The sequence below is a fragment of the Indicator indicator genome, chromosome 19 (assembly GCF_027791375.1).
Source record: "Indicator indicator isolate 239-I01 chromosome 19, UM_Iind_1.1, whole genome shotgun sequence".
Classification (NCBI taxonomy): domain Eukaryota; kingdom Metazoa; phylum Chordata; class Aves; order Piciformes; family Indicatoridae; genus Indicator; species Indicator indicator.
In genome coordinates this window covers 15,335,976-15,354,480 of record NC_072028.1, presented here as the reverse complement: position 1 = coordinate 15,354,480, position 18,505 = coordinate 15,335,976, and the positions used below count along the sequence as shown (strand labels likewise).

Here is an 18,505-nt window from a genome sequence, read left to right as displayed (position 1 = left end):
GGTTTATTTTGACAACATGTTTAGTTGTTCAATTGTTTCAGATATTTTTCCTCCTTGAATGCCAGTACTACTTTTTTAAAGGCTAATCCTAGGTATTAAACAACAACCAGCTTAAAAAGTGGCCCAATACATCTGAAAACAGCAAACTACTGGTGGGATTGTTTCTAGGAGAGAAGGGTCCATGGAAACTGCTGTTTAAGTTGGCAGGACACCTCTATTTCATAGAAGAAAAAACGTTCCTGTTATAAAACACTTCTCTTGTTAGCAAATGCTGCACACAAAGGGGCAGCTGTACTTTGCTTACCTCGCGTGTGACTCTTCCGTTGTTATCAAAGTCATACAGTGTGAAGGTCCATTCTTGCCTGTTATCTTCCTCTACAGACACATCACATTGCAATTCCTAAGAAACATGCAAAGAGCAGCTGATTACCTAAAGCAAAAGGCCTGCTTGCAAAGGAGACTCTCCACAGAAAGAGGCTGTTTGCTTGCTTCTTTCCTCCATCCTTCACATGGGGAGGAAGCTTTCAGAATAGGTCCAAGGGAGGCCACTGTCCACTACAATGAAGAAGTATTGTCACAGTCATGTGACAATCCTAACTCCCTTGGGGTAGGCCTTGGGAAATCCATGAGATGCTTTCTACTTCATTGCAGAAAGCACAGAAAGTTACAAGACAACTACTCCCTGAAGCTCTTGAAATATAAAAGATTTCCAACTAAAGCAAGCAAGAAAAAAAATCTGCTTAACTCAGGAAGACAAAAGAAAAGAAAGAGACTCAAGAACAGGCAATGCATCACAGTGCCAGGAGCAGTCATTAATATGAAGTGGACATATGGCACAAATCTCCACCAGTGAGACCTGTCCTTGACACAGATATTTGACACCCAAAGGCTACCAGAATTAGTGCAGCACAGCATCATGCTACTGAACTCCTGAAATGAAGCCTGTTTAGGAACTGGCATGTAACAATGACCTGGGAGTAGCGCCTGGTCCTTATTTCAACTGTGCTTCTGTTAGTAAGAGTATGATCTCTGGAAAACCTGAAAGAATCGATTTGTTAAGGGAAGAGGGGTGGAAATCGCCAAACAAAAACCATGACTTCAGCCAAAAAACAAAGGATGCACTCCAGTCACTTGGGTACAAATCTTTTGCTTTCACTAAAGACCTGTGCAATCAGAACTACCCAGAGCCACAACAGGCAAAACAGAAAAGTTACAGTGCAATTAAAATGAAAGCCACTGTATGCAAGTTAAATAAACAGCTCCAAATAGCTTCAGCATGATAGAGCTCAAAATACCTGGTTGATCTTCTGACTTGAAAACGATTCCCTATAGCAGTTACCGGTACCCCCTGTCCCCTGCCGAGTTCAAAGGCAGTTTTCTCTCAGTTGTAACAAGCCCAGCTGAAAGCCTGCCAAGTGCCCCACACTCTACTGTGGAAACACAGTTTCGTATTACATAAACATTCCGGGCACCTTTAAAAGCCAAATCACATCCACGTCAGATTTAGACCTCTTGTCTCAACACTCAACACTGGAGTTTCTGATTCCTTTATACCCTTGAAACATTTACAGTCTCTCCACTCCTATCTTACATGGCTGGAAAACTTTCATTTGTAGAACAAGAGAAAAAATATCAATACTTGGCTTCATGCCACATATTAATACTTCCCTGTCCCACAGTGCCTAACATAACATTTTTAAGTGAGGATGTGCGCTGCTTAGTTGAAAGCCATGGCAATGTTCCCTGCATTAGTCATGGTGCCTAGTACGGAGTGCTAACCTTTATGGCATGCCAAGAACTACTTGGGAACAAACACAGACTTTGCCAGTACAGTGGAGTTCCAGCTACTCTGGCACCAACCATGTTGACAGGTGTCCTTCAATGTTCAAATATCAAGGCACTGTTAACTGCAATTTATCATGCCTTTCCTCTCTGCAAATGTCTGCTACTCAAGGTGGAATATAAAACATGCCTAGAAAAAGAATTACCGCTGTGCAAAAAACCCCCAAAAGGCAGGAAAAGTCACCTCCCCCCAGAAGGCACACAAGTACCTAGCAGCACCTGAACTGCCAATGGGAAAGCTACCTCCTTTTAATCAGCCTTGAAAGAGTAGAAAAGAAATCGTATCAGACTACTAAATCTGCTCTAGAGAAAGAAAATGGAACACTCAAGCCATGTTGCAAGGTGGCTGCATGGTCTTTTAAATAACAATTGACGTACGCAAAGCTCATTACTGTGACAGGCTGACAGCACTGAAACGTAGAAGTTTGCCACATCTGCTGGAGTGCAGAGAGAGAAAAATTTATGCTGTTTTTTGCTGGTACCAGAGTACCTTCCTTTTCACCAAAATAGACAACCCTCTAGCAGGATGACAGCATATTTCAATACTCATATTTATTAAATTGCTCCCTATATAAACAAAATCTGTCAGCTACACACAATATCTGGACATTTTATGATGGTTTTAAGTCTATAAGGAAGTAGACCATCTGACTCATTACCCTCCAGGATCCTTTTCATCTTGCTATGTGATCAGACAGATTTCCCATGTAGCAGGGCAGAGTTACTTCACTTCAGAGGCCAAGTCACAGAAGATCAATGGTTAAGGAAGCTTTCACAAACATCATCACGCTAGGCTGATTTAACCAAGTGTGATAGTCCACAAAAGACCGTCTAAAGATTTGGTAACATGGTAGGCAGCATAATAAATTACCTATGAAAGGATCACAGATGGCAGGTTAAACTAAATGCCTCTTCTTATTATACATTTTAGCAATCATTTGATGCACTCCAAACCTGGAAATAAATTTCACTAATCACCTCATAAGGAGCATTGGTAGTAAGACACTGACTTGTGGCAATCCTGCTTCCTCCTGTACCCATTAAAATTGTTGGGAGCATCAGAGGACACTATTCAGTCCACAGGTTGTTTTTCTACCATAATTATGTCACTACAGTGAAACTTTTAAATACAGAGGACTTACTTCAAATTTCAGTTGCTTCTTGGAGGCTGTGTGTGTGTCACATTCTTTTTCTGCTTTCTTTTCATCTCCACTGCAAACTCCGTCTGTCTTTTCTGGAGGCAAAGCCACTGCAAAAAAAAATATATTTAAGAAAAAGCACTTATAAGGAAATGTCAAAGCAGTCTTTTATTTACCAACTGTCTTTATATTTAGGGTGAAATTTATTTCAGCAAACTTGTATGAAAGGATCATTATATTTGATTTGGTTTTGTGTTCTCTACATCTGGGATAATTACAGCAGACAATCTCCCAAAAACTTTTGGTACACAGCCTCTCCAGAAACATACTAGAGTCACAGCAAGTTCACACACAGTATTATGAGAATATAAATCAGCAGAGATATTACTGTAAATAAATAATTTGCAAAATATTGACAGTTTGTGACATATTGTAAAAAAACTTTGCATTCAGCGGCAGTGAATGAAGCAATGAATTCTGAAATGAAGGTCTAATTCTGTTCCAATTTCCCTCTTCAAATGCACACAAATCTTACCACCTTCCTAAAAGGTAACACTAACTGCCAAAAAGGTTAAGTTGCATTTTTTTTCAAAGCATGTTTGAAAAAGGATATTTCACCTAAGTTTCATGTTATAGCATTATGCACTTGCATAATTCAATATAATTCATAATCAGCATCAATACTAACATCTATCAGCCAAGGAAGTTGTGGATGCCCCCTACCTGGAATCATTTAAGGCCAGGTTGGATGTGGCCATGAGCAACCTGGTCTAGTGGATAGTTTCTCTGCCCATGGCAAGGGGGTTTGAACTAGGTGATCTTTAAGGTCCCCAACCTAAACCATTCTATAAATCTATGATTCTATGTACCACAATATTATAACATACATAAAACAGAAAAATACATATATTTCTCATGTAGATTAAAAGACAAATGCCCAGACAGTTAATGGCTGTGCCTTTGGCTCCTGCAGAGGCACTCAGCCTTGCACATGATGAAACCCTGTATCTGAAGAAAATTAACTCTATATTCATTAGTATTATGAAAATACACACAGATTTTTTAACTCTACCCTCAAATTTTTTATACATCCACATGATTCTGCCAGCAATGTTATGCTCACACTGTTATGCATAGCAGTAATCCTGCCTACTCCTCAAAAAATAGGAGATATTGCATTGCATTTACTCAAAGCCTTTATCTTAGTGAGATGTAGGAATAATTTCTTGGGGATGCCTTTGTAAGTGAGATCTCATGTAAGTGCCAGTTCAGTAAAATCACATTCCTTACAAAAAAGGAGACATGATTCCCTCCAGTTCAGGATGACCCATTTCAAACTGGGTTTACTCTGTGGTGTTTGGCACTACTGAAGTGCCTCATGAGCATTTTCCCAGGAAAGCAAGTCACCAACATGCTAGAAACTGAGATATTATGTTAGTAATTTTTCACCATTTTCTTTCACTTTTTAAACCAGAACAATTAGCTTAAAAAAAAATAGAAATTCCAAAACCTAGTATTTCTGCCACAATGTTCCTTTTGCCACATTGTAATGTGTATCACATTTTCCAGTCTTAAGGCTTCGTTTAAATTTAACACTGTTGTATTACTTTTTGTTTGTTTTCAAAACTGTAGTATACTATGAAAGATTTTGGATGTGCAGTAAAGAAAGGAGGAATGAGGTAGAAAAATCTCAGCTTTGCAATTTCCTGACTTTGATACTTATTTGCAGTTTTGATGTTATACTAACACCAGCTTACAGACACACACAAAGTTGCATTGTACAAATACAAACAGACATGGTGTTTATTATACACATACTGATGCACTGAAACACTTTGATTTCTACTCCAAGACATGTTATGATTTCCTACACCAAACAAACTAAGCACGAAGGTCAGCTGAAGGAAGAGAAAGCTTGCATCACAGCAGTTTCTTCCCTTGTTCTTTTAAGATGGTGTTATCAGATGAGCAGATAGTGTTTCGTAGGAGGTTTTGTGTAGTGATTATCATAATGAAGGCACATATTAAAATAAATATTGCATACAAGTCAAATCTTTGAAGTATATCTGAAGAAGGGTCATTTGTTTTATATCCACTCTGTCCATAAATGCAACTCCATTTTCCTGGAAGTTCAAAGCCAAGGCCAAAGAGACCACTGCAAACCAAAAGGCATTGGGTTGTCTACCTTAGTCCAGCCTCATTGTTTCCTTCTAAAATCAAGAAATGAAAAGGACCTTCATAACAAGATGGTTACACTGACAGTGGTTCTTCATAACTATTAAACATGCCCCTAGAGTTTCAGTGGCTCATTTGCACCAGTGATCAGTTTTTCACATGCACACTTCTAACAAAACTGATAGAAACATTTGTATGAGAGGCTTTTGCAGTCACTCAGAATCTTGTTCTAGGGAACGTGAAATAAATTAAAACTGGGCTGGTTTGACCCCTAGCTTCATTGGAACAGTGGAAAACCAGCACATAGTTTTAAATGCATGAAGGAACATAATGGCGAAAAGATTTCTACAGCAGTCTTTTATCTGTTACAGGAAAGCATCTCAAATGTCACTGGTATGGCAAACAATATGAGGCTGAAAGAGTTGAGGAGCAGATCCTGCACACTGGCTGTTCCATGCCCAAATGCTCTTTGTTGGGTTTTTCTGTCAAAATGAAATGTCTTACAGGGTATTTTCCCCTTCCACCACTGTGTTCTTCCACTGTGCTGAAAAGCCGCCAGCATGTGCAAAGAGTACCAGCTACCCAGTCTGCAGGGTACTTCAGAGAACAATGGCACAGAGTTACCTTTTGGTTTCAGGAACAGCCCTTTCACTGGCAGGTTTAATAACCTTTCTGCATGTACAGTTTGTGCATTCAGATAGGCAGCTTTCAATTTAATATATAATTTGTGTAACAGAGAAAAAAAAACGTGCTCTGACAAATTAGAATTCTGAAAAAACAAGAGTTCAACTATTGGGGAAGGAGGAGATACATCTTGCAGTACGCTCCTTGAGAGAATTTAAATACTGTATGCCAGAAATTATCCTCTTTGAGCTTTGCTGACCCTTGATCTGAAGAACTCATTGGCCTTGCTGCTCCAGGGAATTATCCTTTGAAATCAGTTAATCATTTTGGAGCCCATATGAAATGGGGAAATCTGGTGATCTCATCCTGATGTCAAGTTTCATTCAGCAAAGGAAAATGAAATCTGAATGAGGAAGCTTTAAAGGGGAATATGGAGGTATTAAAATAATATTTATGATTTATCAAATAATGTGTCTATGCATATATCCTCACGTGCCTTATCCAAACCCAATGAACATTTAAAAATACATACTGGAGTACAACTGTTTTGTCTGAGAAGAGAAGGGAAAGTGTTGGGTATCCTGTTTCTATACTTAGGTTTGACTATTGACATGCGCTCAGTTTGGTGAAGGATACAAACACATGCTGAATCTACTTATAAATAAGAATGTCTGCTTGGGACAGTTAAAACTGGCAGCCTGCAAACAGAGATCCACCAGTAAGCCGCATGCCAAGGTTCAGAAGTATTCACAGTGTGAACTTCCTTTCAGCTCTGCCAACCATATTAAACTAGACCAGACAAGATACCTATCTCGTGGAGAATTAATAGGCTTATGTTTCTAAAATCTGGACTATCACAAACAGGTCCATGTACCATATATCATCTGTGCAAAAATACCTAACTCCCCACTCAGATAACAAGTCCCGACAAAGAGAATGTGCTATAAAGACAAATACACAGAGAAACCTACCCTTGTTGTGGGAATCCGCAACTGGAGGGGGAAAACAAGAAAGTATATTTATTGCTTCTCATGGGAATAACCACATGCTTTCAAAAACAATGTTCTCTAACAGAATGTTTCATGAATTGAAATACTGCATATGCTTTCTTTATGATGTTCTCTTTTCTTGTTCATTATTAATGGTCTTGTATTCACTTCTATAACCTTAAGACACTATAAAAATGTGTCTGGACAATATTTGAAATTGGAAAGACAATAAAGGAAAAATACTAACTTGGAAAAGTTGTGAAACACCATTCTTTCATGAAAAACAAACTGACTGGCTTAAGTGTACTAGCAGATGTTTCTCTCTAAGATCATTAATTACTACCACTGCTTGTAATTGCAGCGGGGGAGGAAGAGAGGGAGAGAATGAATGCCAGTTTAAAGGTATTAAGACTCATCCCTGAAGAATTAAGTATTTTCTTCAGGACTTTATTCATTCCTAAGAAAAGGGCAAAAAATTCCAAATCCTCCTTAGGAGTCACCAAAACCCCCCAAAAATTATGTATAAATGGATTGCTGTGCTGCATGTATTGAATGAGCATAAAATACTAAGCTTCAGACTGTCGAACTGTTCTTCAGTCACCTCGTTCTTGCATATGAGGTAAAGGGGGGAAAAAGAGAACAAAACTGTTTCTCAACTGTACTTCACATTTTAGTCAGACAAATTAGGAGGATCTTGTGGCCAGGCACAAATAATAAAAAAGAAAGATGCAGCTGTGATGAATGTTCCAGTCTAAGTTACAGCTACCAAGTCCAAAGCTGCACAGCAGTTAGGAGAACTCAGGCTAAAGATGAACTGCTTCAGAGCCTTTTTGGGATGACAGCCATTCTGAAGGCTATGTGATGGACCACAGGGCCTCAACTCAGACAGCACAACTATGGGAGAAGCCATCCAATTCCATGGTGATAAATTATACCTGGACATTGCCAGTGACTATTATCTTAACGCCAGGGTTGTTACTGTCTAATTTTTGAGAGAATTCAGAGTAAAGGTAAAATTGGAGAGTTGCCAAAAATGTCACCTATGAAAGTAAGCATCTGGCATATATATAACCAAACCCTTCCCCTTAAGTTGTATAGACTGCATTCCACAGCAATTCTTTAAAACTACTACCAGAAACAAAGGGAGAGAATTATCTGTCTGTGGGGAAAAACAACAAACCACAGAGACTTATGGGGGAGTAGGATAAAAGGAAAATTTAAAAAATGCATAGACATTTCAAGACAAGGAGATGAAGTCATAAGGAATTCTGTAACAGCTCATACTGAACCTCAGGACCAACATTTTACTGGTGGAATCGAGCATTGAAGAGCTGGTCCAGCTGAGCTCAGTAGTAAAATTCCTGTAATATCAACAGGGTAATAATTTTACTTCCAAGTTACAGATATAGTAGATGCAACAGAACTTAGAGTCTAGGAGGACCAGAATTATTGAAAAAGAAATAATTGCATTGTTTTTCCTGAAGTCTCTGATGTCTAAATTATCTGGTTCTATCAATATCTTTTTCATTACCAATCAGGTTTGACAGACATAACTGACATACTTTGCTGACTGCAGGACAACAGGGACAAAAATAGATATGTTTGAAAGCCCAGACTGAGAAGTTATCCTTTAATTAACAATTACATTCACATTTCATTTTTAATTTCTCCTGGAGGCCATCAATTAAGAATATCACTGCCATTCAGTGCGCTTTTTGGTTTTATTCCATGGAATTGATTGAAATTCATCCCTGATGGAGATAACTATGCTTGAGCAAAGGTGGTCTTTTCCAGTGGGCAAAGGAACATAGGCAGAATAGGCCCAGGAAGAGAGCAACATTCCTGTTCCACAGCCACCAGAAAAAGCACATAGGAAAACAGGCTCATCCTGGGTCAGTGCCAAAAGCATGTATTCAGACTTTCTCTGGCTGAAAGCTGAAGCTGATGAATTAGACACACCCTTCAAAATAACAAAGATCAAGCTGCCTTCTCTGAAACTTACTGTAGGGAAATTAATTGTCCATTTTAAGTCCAGTGAGACAAGTCAAAATCAATTTAACAAGAGCTATACTAATAGTTCTTTGTACTAGGCTGGGTTGGGTATTTTAACCTGAAAATACAGAGAGAACTCATGTTCTTCTGTTTCACTATTTACTGTTGATGGTGCCAAAAGAAATTAAAGGTTCAATTGCACACCACAATGTATGAAAAAAATCCAAACCCCTGAAAGATTCAAGCTGTCACAAGACATACTGCCGGCACTGACCAGGGGATACTGTTGAGCATAGAACAGAGGGGCAGTGGTGCAGACCGTGTGATGGCTTGCAAAAAAAAAATCCAGCAAAAATGGACAACCAAAGTACATTTTAATTGTTCAAAGCATTAGATAATGATTCTAGCTGTCAAGTCACCACTAGGACATTAGGAAACTGCTAAACTGAAATTCACTCTCTTAGAGCTTCAGTCCCCTTTGCCAATTCCAACAACCTGACAAATTTAAGTAGAAGTACTTCCAAGTCTTGATACAGGTTTCTGCCTAGGTCTGATGTCTGTTTTTATGGCTGCTGAGTTGAGGGGGGAAATTTTTTTATTATGCCCTTATAAAACAAGATATGTACTAAAGATACAGATACAATGGACAACACAGCCCCTCTCTGCTAGCTAGGGTGTAACTCATACATACTTAAACACTATAAACACTAACCTTAGATTTCTCACACTCTCTGAAGCGAGTTTGCTGCAGGGAGGGAATTTGCTGAATTTTGCCAGATTATGATTCCTTTTTCCAATTAGTTCCCCAACTGGCTGCATTTCATCAACAGCAACTGCCAGATTAAATGCCTTACTTGACCATCTTCACCCAATACACTTTGATGTTCAGTTCTCAAGCTTCAAAATACCTTTTGGATGAAGATCAGACAGCACTAAACAGAATTGCTAATTAACTAAGCAAAGTTAAATTTTAAACACTGTTTGTTGTGTTAGCCAAAAGCCTGAACAGAACAGTTTCTTTTTTCCCCTTCCTCATTGGAGATCAAAGAAGATCATTTCTCCCTCCTCCATCTTAAAAAAAAAAAAAAGGAAGGGGGGATAGGGTGGAGAAAGGGGGAAGAATTTCCATAAACTTTGGTTAGAATAGTTCAGAATGATACCCATAGCAGCAAGATTGGTGTTTGATCAGTGGGCATATCAAAAGCCACATTAACAGGAAGCAGTCTGCTATAACTCTCTGTATCATTTAACATGGGTAAATGCTTCTTAATTGTAAACTGTCACTGTCATATGGACCATTTACCATTCTAACAGCATTATGTGTCCCTGGGGCTCAGAATGTACCTGCAAAGTGTTGAATTCTGTTGATGAACAGTGACAGATGGGGACATAAACTGATCATTTGTGGCTTAAAGCAAAAGAAGAAAGACCTCTCTTCTTTAAGATGGCCAGACACTGATTTTTGGTTAGTAACTGGTAACAATTTTGTGTTTTAAAAATCCCTTCTCAGTGTAAGTTGCAGACATGCTTGTTCACAGAGGATTTTCTATCTTAAATTTTCCTTGTTTCTTTGGATTCTTTTCCCTTGAGATTCACAGAAGAAGAAAAAAGAAAAAAACCCAGCCACTGCATAACCCTTTATTCAAATGAAGGCTGCGTAGGGAATGTTATTAACAACATAGATTTTGATATCTACATCTAACTAACTCAGATGTTCAATAAGAAAATTGTGTTTCCCTCACCTCTGCTATTATAATGGGGCCTCTAAAGGTATCTGAACTGTACTATTCATTCTGTCAAAATTGCTTCCCATGAGAAGAATGCCACTTTGACCCTCACAAAGCTAGCCTTTTATAGAGGGCCATGTTGTGGACCTATACTGTATTTTGGCTGTGATGAATCAGTTGTACATCAACAACTCCCTCATAGTTAATATTAAGAAGTAGGTTTAGAGTTCCCATCCTTCAAAGCCCCACACCTTACTCTGTGAGATGGAAGAGGGGGAGATTGATCCACAGCACAACTGAAAAGCAATATACTGACCAAGAGTCCTGCATATATGTGTGCACATACAAGCATATGTCTTCCTTTTCCTATTTATACAGAGATGAGGAACAGTATTGAGGTGATACATCACATACTGCAGAAGGTGATACATCACATACTGCAGAACATACAGAGAAATAAAATCCATCAAAGCTTGACCCAACCACCTTATTTAAACTCTAGAGAGCACACAGGATCTCATCACAAGAAATTATTCCCACAGAGCAAACACAGCTCACCATTATTACTAATTATAGTAAAGCCTAAAGACTGCAATCAGAGATGGAAGCCTCCTGTGCTATGCACCACTCAAAACACAGAAGAAAACATGGTTTGGAGCACCTATCCTTGAGGGAAGGATCCAGACCTTCCTATAGCTCTAGAAAGCTCATGAGTTTCACAACTGAAGTCTTCTTCCCACTTTGAGCTACCTCTTTAGTGAAAAAGCCTGCAATATCCTCCTAGTCTTATTTCTCATTCAAACATAGTGTCTTGAACCTGGAAAGCAGCTCCACAGAGAAAGACCTTGGAGTGCTGGTGGACAGCAAGTTCTGCATGGAACAACAATGTGCTCTTGTGGCCAAGAAAGCCAATGGGATCCTGGGATGTATCAAGAAAGGTGTGTCCAGCAGGTCTAGGGAAATTCTTCTACCTCTCTACTCTGCCCTGGTGAGACCACACCTGGAATAGTGTGTCCAGTTTTGGACTCCCCAGTTCAAGAGAGACAGAGACCTGCTGGAGAGAATCCAAGGGAGAGCCAGGAGGATGCTTAGGGGACTTGAGCATCTCCCTTATGAAGAGAGACTGAGAGCCCTGGGGCTGTTTAGTCTTGAGAAGACTGAGAGGGGATCTGATCAACGTCTATAAGTATCTGAGGGGTGGGAGTCAAGTGGAGGGGACCAGGCACTTTTCCATGGTTCACAGTGATAAGACAAGGAACAATGGGTTCAAACTTGAACATAGAAGATTTCACCTCAACATGAGGAGAAACTTCTTTCCAGTAAGGGTGACAGAGCCCTGGAACAGGCTCCCCAGGGGGGTTGTGAAGTCTCTTTCTCTGGAGACTTTCAAAACCCACCTGGATGCATTCCTGTGTGGACTACTTTAAGTGATCCTGCTCTGGCAGGGGGGTTGGACCTGATGATCTTTTGAGGTCCCTTCCAACCTCTGATATACTGTGAGACTGTGAACCTGAGCAGCAATCACTACTTGCTGGTGGGGCCAGGGCAGCTGGCCCTGCAGGGGCACAGGCATCCTGGGACTGGGCAGACAGGTGGTGCCCTGGGCAGCACCCAGAGGGTCTGGCAGCAGGCACAGAGTGAAGTCTTCATCTGAACAATGACTTGCCAAGAATATCCTTCAACACCTGGATGGCTCCACTCTCTGTAAAGGCTCACTAAATAAAACAAACAGAAAAGGTCTGCAGCACCACACTTTAGCTTAATGCTTCCAAGTCCTTAGGAGGGACTCTAACTCCCACCTAAACAAATTTTGTGCACATGTAGCTCAGGATTGCCTTGTTTCCTCATCCACCCCCATGCCCATGTAAAGCCCCAGCTGCAAGGCACAGCCCAGCTCTCTGCTCCTCCAGAGTCCTGTGAAAATTCCTTGGGTAGCAGCTCTTTTACTTCTGGATATTTTGTTTTACAACTACTATGCCTTCCTTCTCTTTTTGTTACCTTTGCAGTTCTAAATCCCTTTTGGTACAAAGTTCGGCTCTTTGTATGACATATTTTACTGGTGAAAGGATCTGAATTGCTGGATCAGATTTATAAAGCAAGAAAAACATGATTACTGGTATTTTTATTTTTTTGGTAGGCTGGGGGTTGGGAGTTTCCATATAACAAGAGCAGCTGGACTCCAAGCTCTTTCAAGAGCAGAAATGTTGCTTCGGGTTCATTTCCACAACCCTGTAGTGCTGCATTTATTATTTGCTTTTACTCACAAACTAGTTGTGGTTACAAAAAAACCCTCTTCCAAACAAATGACATTTTATCTTTTTCTCCACAGGAGAATAAGGTTGACTGCTACTTGTGCTTTGAGGTTTGACTATGATTGAGATGAAACATCTGTTAAGAAAAAAGGTGTGTGTGGGACTTTTTTTCTGCTAAAAATATCATGCCCTTTTTTTTTTTTCCACCAAACTTGAAACATGTGATGAAATCCAACTTTTAAAATATAACCCTGGAGCTACTTGAAACTATAAAAGTCTCCTCAGTATCTGAAGCAAGTCAGAATTTCCACTGTTCAAGCTGGGCTTTTATGAAGAGCAGACTTTAGAAAAAGCTGTAATCTGTCTAGGTAACAAAGGGCACTTGTTCTGCCTGGTGAGGTAAAACTTTGGGTTTCTGTAGCTACTGCAGCAGAAGTGGAGTTGAAGCACACAAAAGCACCCTGACTGATATACACATTGAATTTGAAACAGCAACAGGCAAAAAGCAGTATGCTTTTCCCTGAAATTGCCTCTAAGTCTGCATGTACATGCTTGTGTATTTGTAAGGTTCAGCAGGATGACAGGTTGTTGTGTCTAAACTATCCAGCCTGAAGGTTCAGGCATCTGTCTAGCTTTACATCCATCTAGCTTTACATCTATCTAGCTTTATATCTATCTAGCCATCTATATAAAATGATGGCTGCTAAATTTGATCCTAGAAATGCAAGAACTATTTAATCCTGTCATACACTGTATCCTCACATGAGACACTCTTGGGTATGAAATCTCTGCAGGCCTTCCAGCGGCATGCGTTTGGGATCTAAACAAAAGCCTGTTGCAGAAAGCTACCAAAAACCCAGTAAAGGAAGCACTCTGAAGGGTGGTTGCCTGTCTGTGCCAAGGTTGAGTCAAACACATGAGAACTGGTAACTTTGGGAATATTAAGGAGTTGCATCAGGACACAGTGTCTATTAAATGCAGTATTCAAGGTTTATAAAAATAAATGTAATGTTTCATGTAAACGCAAGGGATTTGAAACAAATACATTGTCTTCTGAAATAGCAAGGGCCAGAACTTCTTTCAATTACAAGAGCACAAAACTGGAATAATTCCATGAACACCAGCATGAGAGTATTATCTGACCCCAAATCTTTGCCTGGAAATATGCTCTAGTTTCACATGGGTAAAAAAAGAGAGAGCCACAAGAGAGTCAGAGAAAAATGGCATTTTGACTCACTTTTCAAAAACATATTTAATAAAACCTCCACGAACTGTGGTCAAAGCTACAAGAAAAATAACTGGTAATAATCGTTGCTGGGAAATTAGAAGTAGAAAAGGACCTTTGTTCTTCAAGTAGAATAAATGAAACCACTGGTATTCATCATGTTTCCAGAGAGATTGTTTTCAAACTCCTGACTTGTTCCCATATTTCATTCTTTGTTCTTGGTGGCGGATGTCCTGGGGCAAAGTTCAAGCAGATTTTTATAGTGCTGCACATGTATAGTAATGCAGCTTTATCTCTGTACCATACACAATAGATCAGCTGTCTCTCACAGATAGTCGATCTCACAGCCCAAGTCGATCAGTTTGCCAAGGTGCATCTGACAGTAGACCTTGCCTTCTAGATTAGTCACCGCTGTGGAGGCAGGAGAGCAGGACATGAGGAGGTGGCTAGCTGTAACCTGGCAATCCCTGGGCAGTGGGGTAAGGGTTTGACAGGTGTACCCACGCAGCAGGATGCTAAGGCAGAACTGTGCACCAGCCTGCACTCCTGTGCACTCAGTGTGATCATTACCCACACAACTCTAGATGAACAGCCCATGCAAATATGCTTACACATGCTACATTACCCTCCTCCTCTGAATCACAGTGCTGGCAGTCCAAAGGAAACCATCAATGACCAAGACTGATTTGGAGTCCAGATTACTGAGGCCCAGTCCTTTCAAGCCAATGCAGAGAGCATGACACTTTTATATCACTGGCATCCATTTCTTACTGCTATCTCAGTCCCACTACATGGTAGCTTCCCATGAACTTTACTCACTGATGTCAGCAGCCAGTTAGGTGCCCACAGTCTGCTGCCTAAGCTCTGCTGTGATGCATTGTTCACCTTTGGGATGTGGAAGACAAATGCAAGAGCCCTCCTGCCTTTGATGAGATCTGCCTAAACTATGTTCTTTTGTCCTTTGATTCTCCTGTTCCCACATGCATCCTGATCTTCTGACTCTCACATGCTACAAGAGAAGCAGCTTGAGAGATTTGTAGATTCAGGTTTTTCCAACAGCTACACCCACAGGTGACTTTTGCCTCCCAGCAAACTAGTTCACAACTACCCTGGCCTGAGACTAAATGAATATTCTCATTGCTAATTCATTCTTTTTCTAATGCCCCCTCAGCTTCTCCATGAAAGCAGGAAAATTTGCCAGTCTCAGGCAGAAGGAAAGAGTGTGGAAAATCAGCATTGTTATAAATACAAAACATGCATATATCATTGTAAAGCTTTCCATGTTTACGTTGTTCACTGAAGATTAGCTCGTTGCTCTTTTTGATGTGCTTGCTCACCTCTGTATCATTACCTCAGTTTTCTACTGAAATAGCTATTACACATTTCACACAAATTACTATTAACATTTGACTTTCATCACCTACCATAAAGAATAGAGACCACTTGTAAGTTTGGAAGGTTTTCTTGTGCACTGTATTTTGAAACACCCTCTCTGTCATACTGTAAGGGACAAGACATGGATGTAAGACATCTCAAGCTATGTTTTCAGCTTTGATATTGGGTTCCTACACCTAACACTCAACTTGCTTGTGCTCAGAAATAGTAAATTTGCAGCAGTGTAGAACGATTTGAATACAGCTATCAAAGTGAAACCACTCAAGTATGATCTTGTCATTCTAGTGCAGAGGATTAATAACCCAGAAACCACAGACAAAACACATAATCTATCAAAAACTGTTAGGCAGCACTGGTAGGAGCTGGTGGGTTGTCAGCTAAAGAGCAATATCCAAAATGCAGGGAAGAAGCACAGCATGGGCAGCAGAGCACATACCCTCTGCACAGCAGCAGCTCAGTGTGAGGGGAAAGCTCACCCTCTGAGGTGACATAACAGCCCACTTTTCACTGCTTTTCTGTGCTCCGCTTGCCAGCATGGGTGGGAACTGTTAGACACTGTAAAGGACCATTTGGAAACACCTGGAGACCACTAACTCATTACATACAGGCCATGGACGACCATTGGATGGCAACAGACTTTCATCAGTACTGACCTGGCTGCACTTAGAACAGCAGCTCTAGAAGTAAAGGCTTCTGATCCACACACCAGCCCTCCCCCAACTGGAACAGCTAATGTTAAGAAACACTTCTACAGTTTTATATTTTTTTAGAATTTTTTAAAGTGCCTTATGCCATAAGATTTTCCTCCCACTCATGGCAAACAGCCTACCTGCTTCTTATAATTTCCTGGATCTGTGCAGGACCACAGGAAAACTTCTGCTAATCCTACCAGTCTCATGTTCTTTGGTGACTTTTATTCTAACTGCCAAACTAAGCAGTTTTCTCTTGGCACTCTCCACTGCTCCATTTATTTCCTCCCCTCATGTTCTTTGGTACTCCTTCCAATTCATATTAACCAGCTTATCAGCTTCCAGTCTAGGCAGGGACTAGCTGTCAGATAATGGTGACTGGTGCCGGCGGGTCACCCTGAAGGTCTTTCATGTCATATTAAGAGTAGGAATGGGTACAGTAGGAACCTCTTGACAACCAAAACAAACAAACAAAATACTGCCAGTGAGCAAGTGATCATTAGCCTGAGGTGATCACATAGCGTATACTCACATATAGCAAATCTATGGTAAGTGCATAGGATTAGCAACAAGTCATTAAAATGCAGAGTTCCCATACAACATCCCAGAAGGCTGGCCACAAGAGCACTTTTAATGTAGAATTATTAGCACTCTGTTTTCAGGGTCAGTGATGAATAGGTATTTGGTTTAAGAACATTTTCTGCAAAGCACCAAGACTGCATCAATTGTACTAGGTAGGTAATAACAATTAATCACAGAATGCCAGGTTGGAAGGGACTCTAAAGATCATGTCATCCAACTTTTCTAGGTGATAGTGTAGTTTAAACGAGATGGCGCAGCACACTCTCAGGCTGAGTCTTAAAACTGCCCAACGTAGGGGAAGCAACTTTCCCTGTGTGCAAGACACAGTCTATGTCTTTTCTATGAATACATTGGAATTTTGTTGTACATAACACATGGAAAATTAATTAACCATCATAACTGAAAGCATTAACTAGAATGGAACATGCAGTTTAACATAATTACCTTTCATTATCCATTCATAGCCTAGCATAACACATGACTATTACAGCTAAGAGGGTGGGCTCAAGTGCCATACCTCGTCACCCTACCTCAGAGTTGATTTCTTCCAGTTTTAGAAACCACTCGAGGAACTGAAGTCTTCACTGATTTTTGACTGGACTGAGAGACAGAGGAGAAGGAATTATCTTGCAATGCATGAGAACAGTCATGTCAGGGCTGGAAAGATTGGCAGCATTGGACATAAGATCTGCAGTCCTAATCCAATAGATCATTTTTTACTATTGTTTGCCTATTAGTTCTTGCTAAAGTCTGAAATGACAACACTGGCAGAGCTCTATTAACCATATCTCAGCTCCCACTCAACCACCAATTCCCTGGATGCTGGGTGGAGGAAGAAGAGATGAAGGATTGACTGAACATACTAGTAACATCTTAAAAAACACATAATGATATTATTAATATAATTAATTCTTTTTCTGCTTTATTGAATGCAGCATGCCTTACTTGCAGGTGTAGAAATTCCATAATGTCTTGTAAACATGTGAAAAATGCTACAAGTAGCTCTTTCACAGATACGATGGGGGCTTTTCCCAGCAACATGTGCTTTGAACTCTGCTGGAGGGCTCTCCAATATTTATGGGCAAGAAGATGACCTGAATAATTTTGTACTAGACAAGAGAATATCTAACATTTAATGATTTGTATATATGTGGTTTGGGAAACATACAAAGAAAATGGACTTGTTGATTCAGGTCAAACTCTTTCACTTTCAGCAGGGCTTTGGCTATCTCATTTAGAGAAGGCACCACAAAGGCTTGGATCTCCTCCAGTCTTCTGTTGAGATATGATAATAATCAAGACATCTCCCTTGGCTGACAAATGAAATGGGGAACAGATTGCTATCAACCTGAGAAGCAGCTCCTCTGACAGGTAAAGGACTAGATTGATCTCACAGAGTTGCGCATTTATAACTAGCAGAAACACCTAAGCCATAATCCTCCAGGAGAACACTGACGTATCACATTATCAAATAATTAATTGGGGTGATAGGTTAGGAGTCTTCTGAGCTTAACGACTTCACCTTGAACTCCAAAAGGTAGCTGAAGTACACTAATAGTTATATGCTTGGCTCTAAAGAGCTTGTATTCAGACAAGTAGGAAATTGCCTCTTTTCCACAATCAGTGTCAGAAAGAGATTTTCCTGCTTCTGGTTCTGATGTCATAAGCAGGGAGAAAACAGGGACAGCTTCTCAGTGTTCAAGTGATAAGATGAAGGAACCTCAGTTAACTATATAAAGACATGGAGTGGTGAAGATAAGAAAGCTTTCCTGGTCTACAGCCTATGAATATTTCCCAAAGGCCTGGGGAAAGGAGGTGAAAGGTTCAGCAGTCTTGAACAATTAATTAAAAAGCTTACCTTATGCCTTGAAGAG

General features: G+C 40.2%; 1 protein-coding gene across 1 annotated transcript in view; it reads right to left on the bottom strand.

The window, feature by feature from the left end:
• The window catches only part of NKD1 (NKD inhibitor of WNT signaling pathway 1), a 105,289-nt gene that overhangs the window by 16,411 nt on the left and 70,373 nt on the right, over nt 1–18,505 (bottom strand). Inside the window, exons 5-6 of the mRNA XM_054389837.1 lie at nt 2,985–3,091; nt 305–400 (exon numbers count right to left, since the gene is read on the bottom strand). Coding sequence (XP_054245812.1) covers nt 305–400; nt 2,985–3,091 — 203 coding nt within the window. The remainder of the gene's footprint in view (nt 1–304; nt 401–2,984; nt 3,092–18,505) is intronic.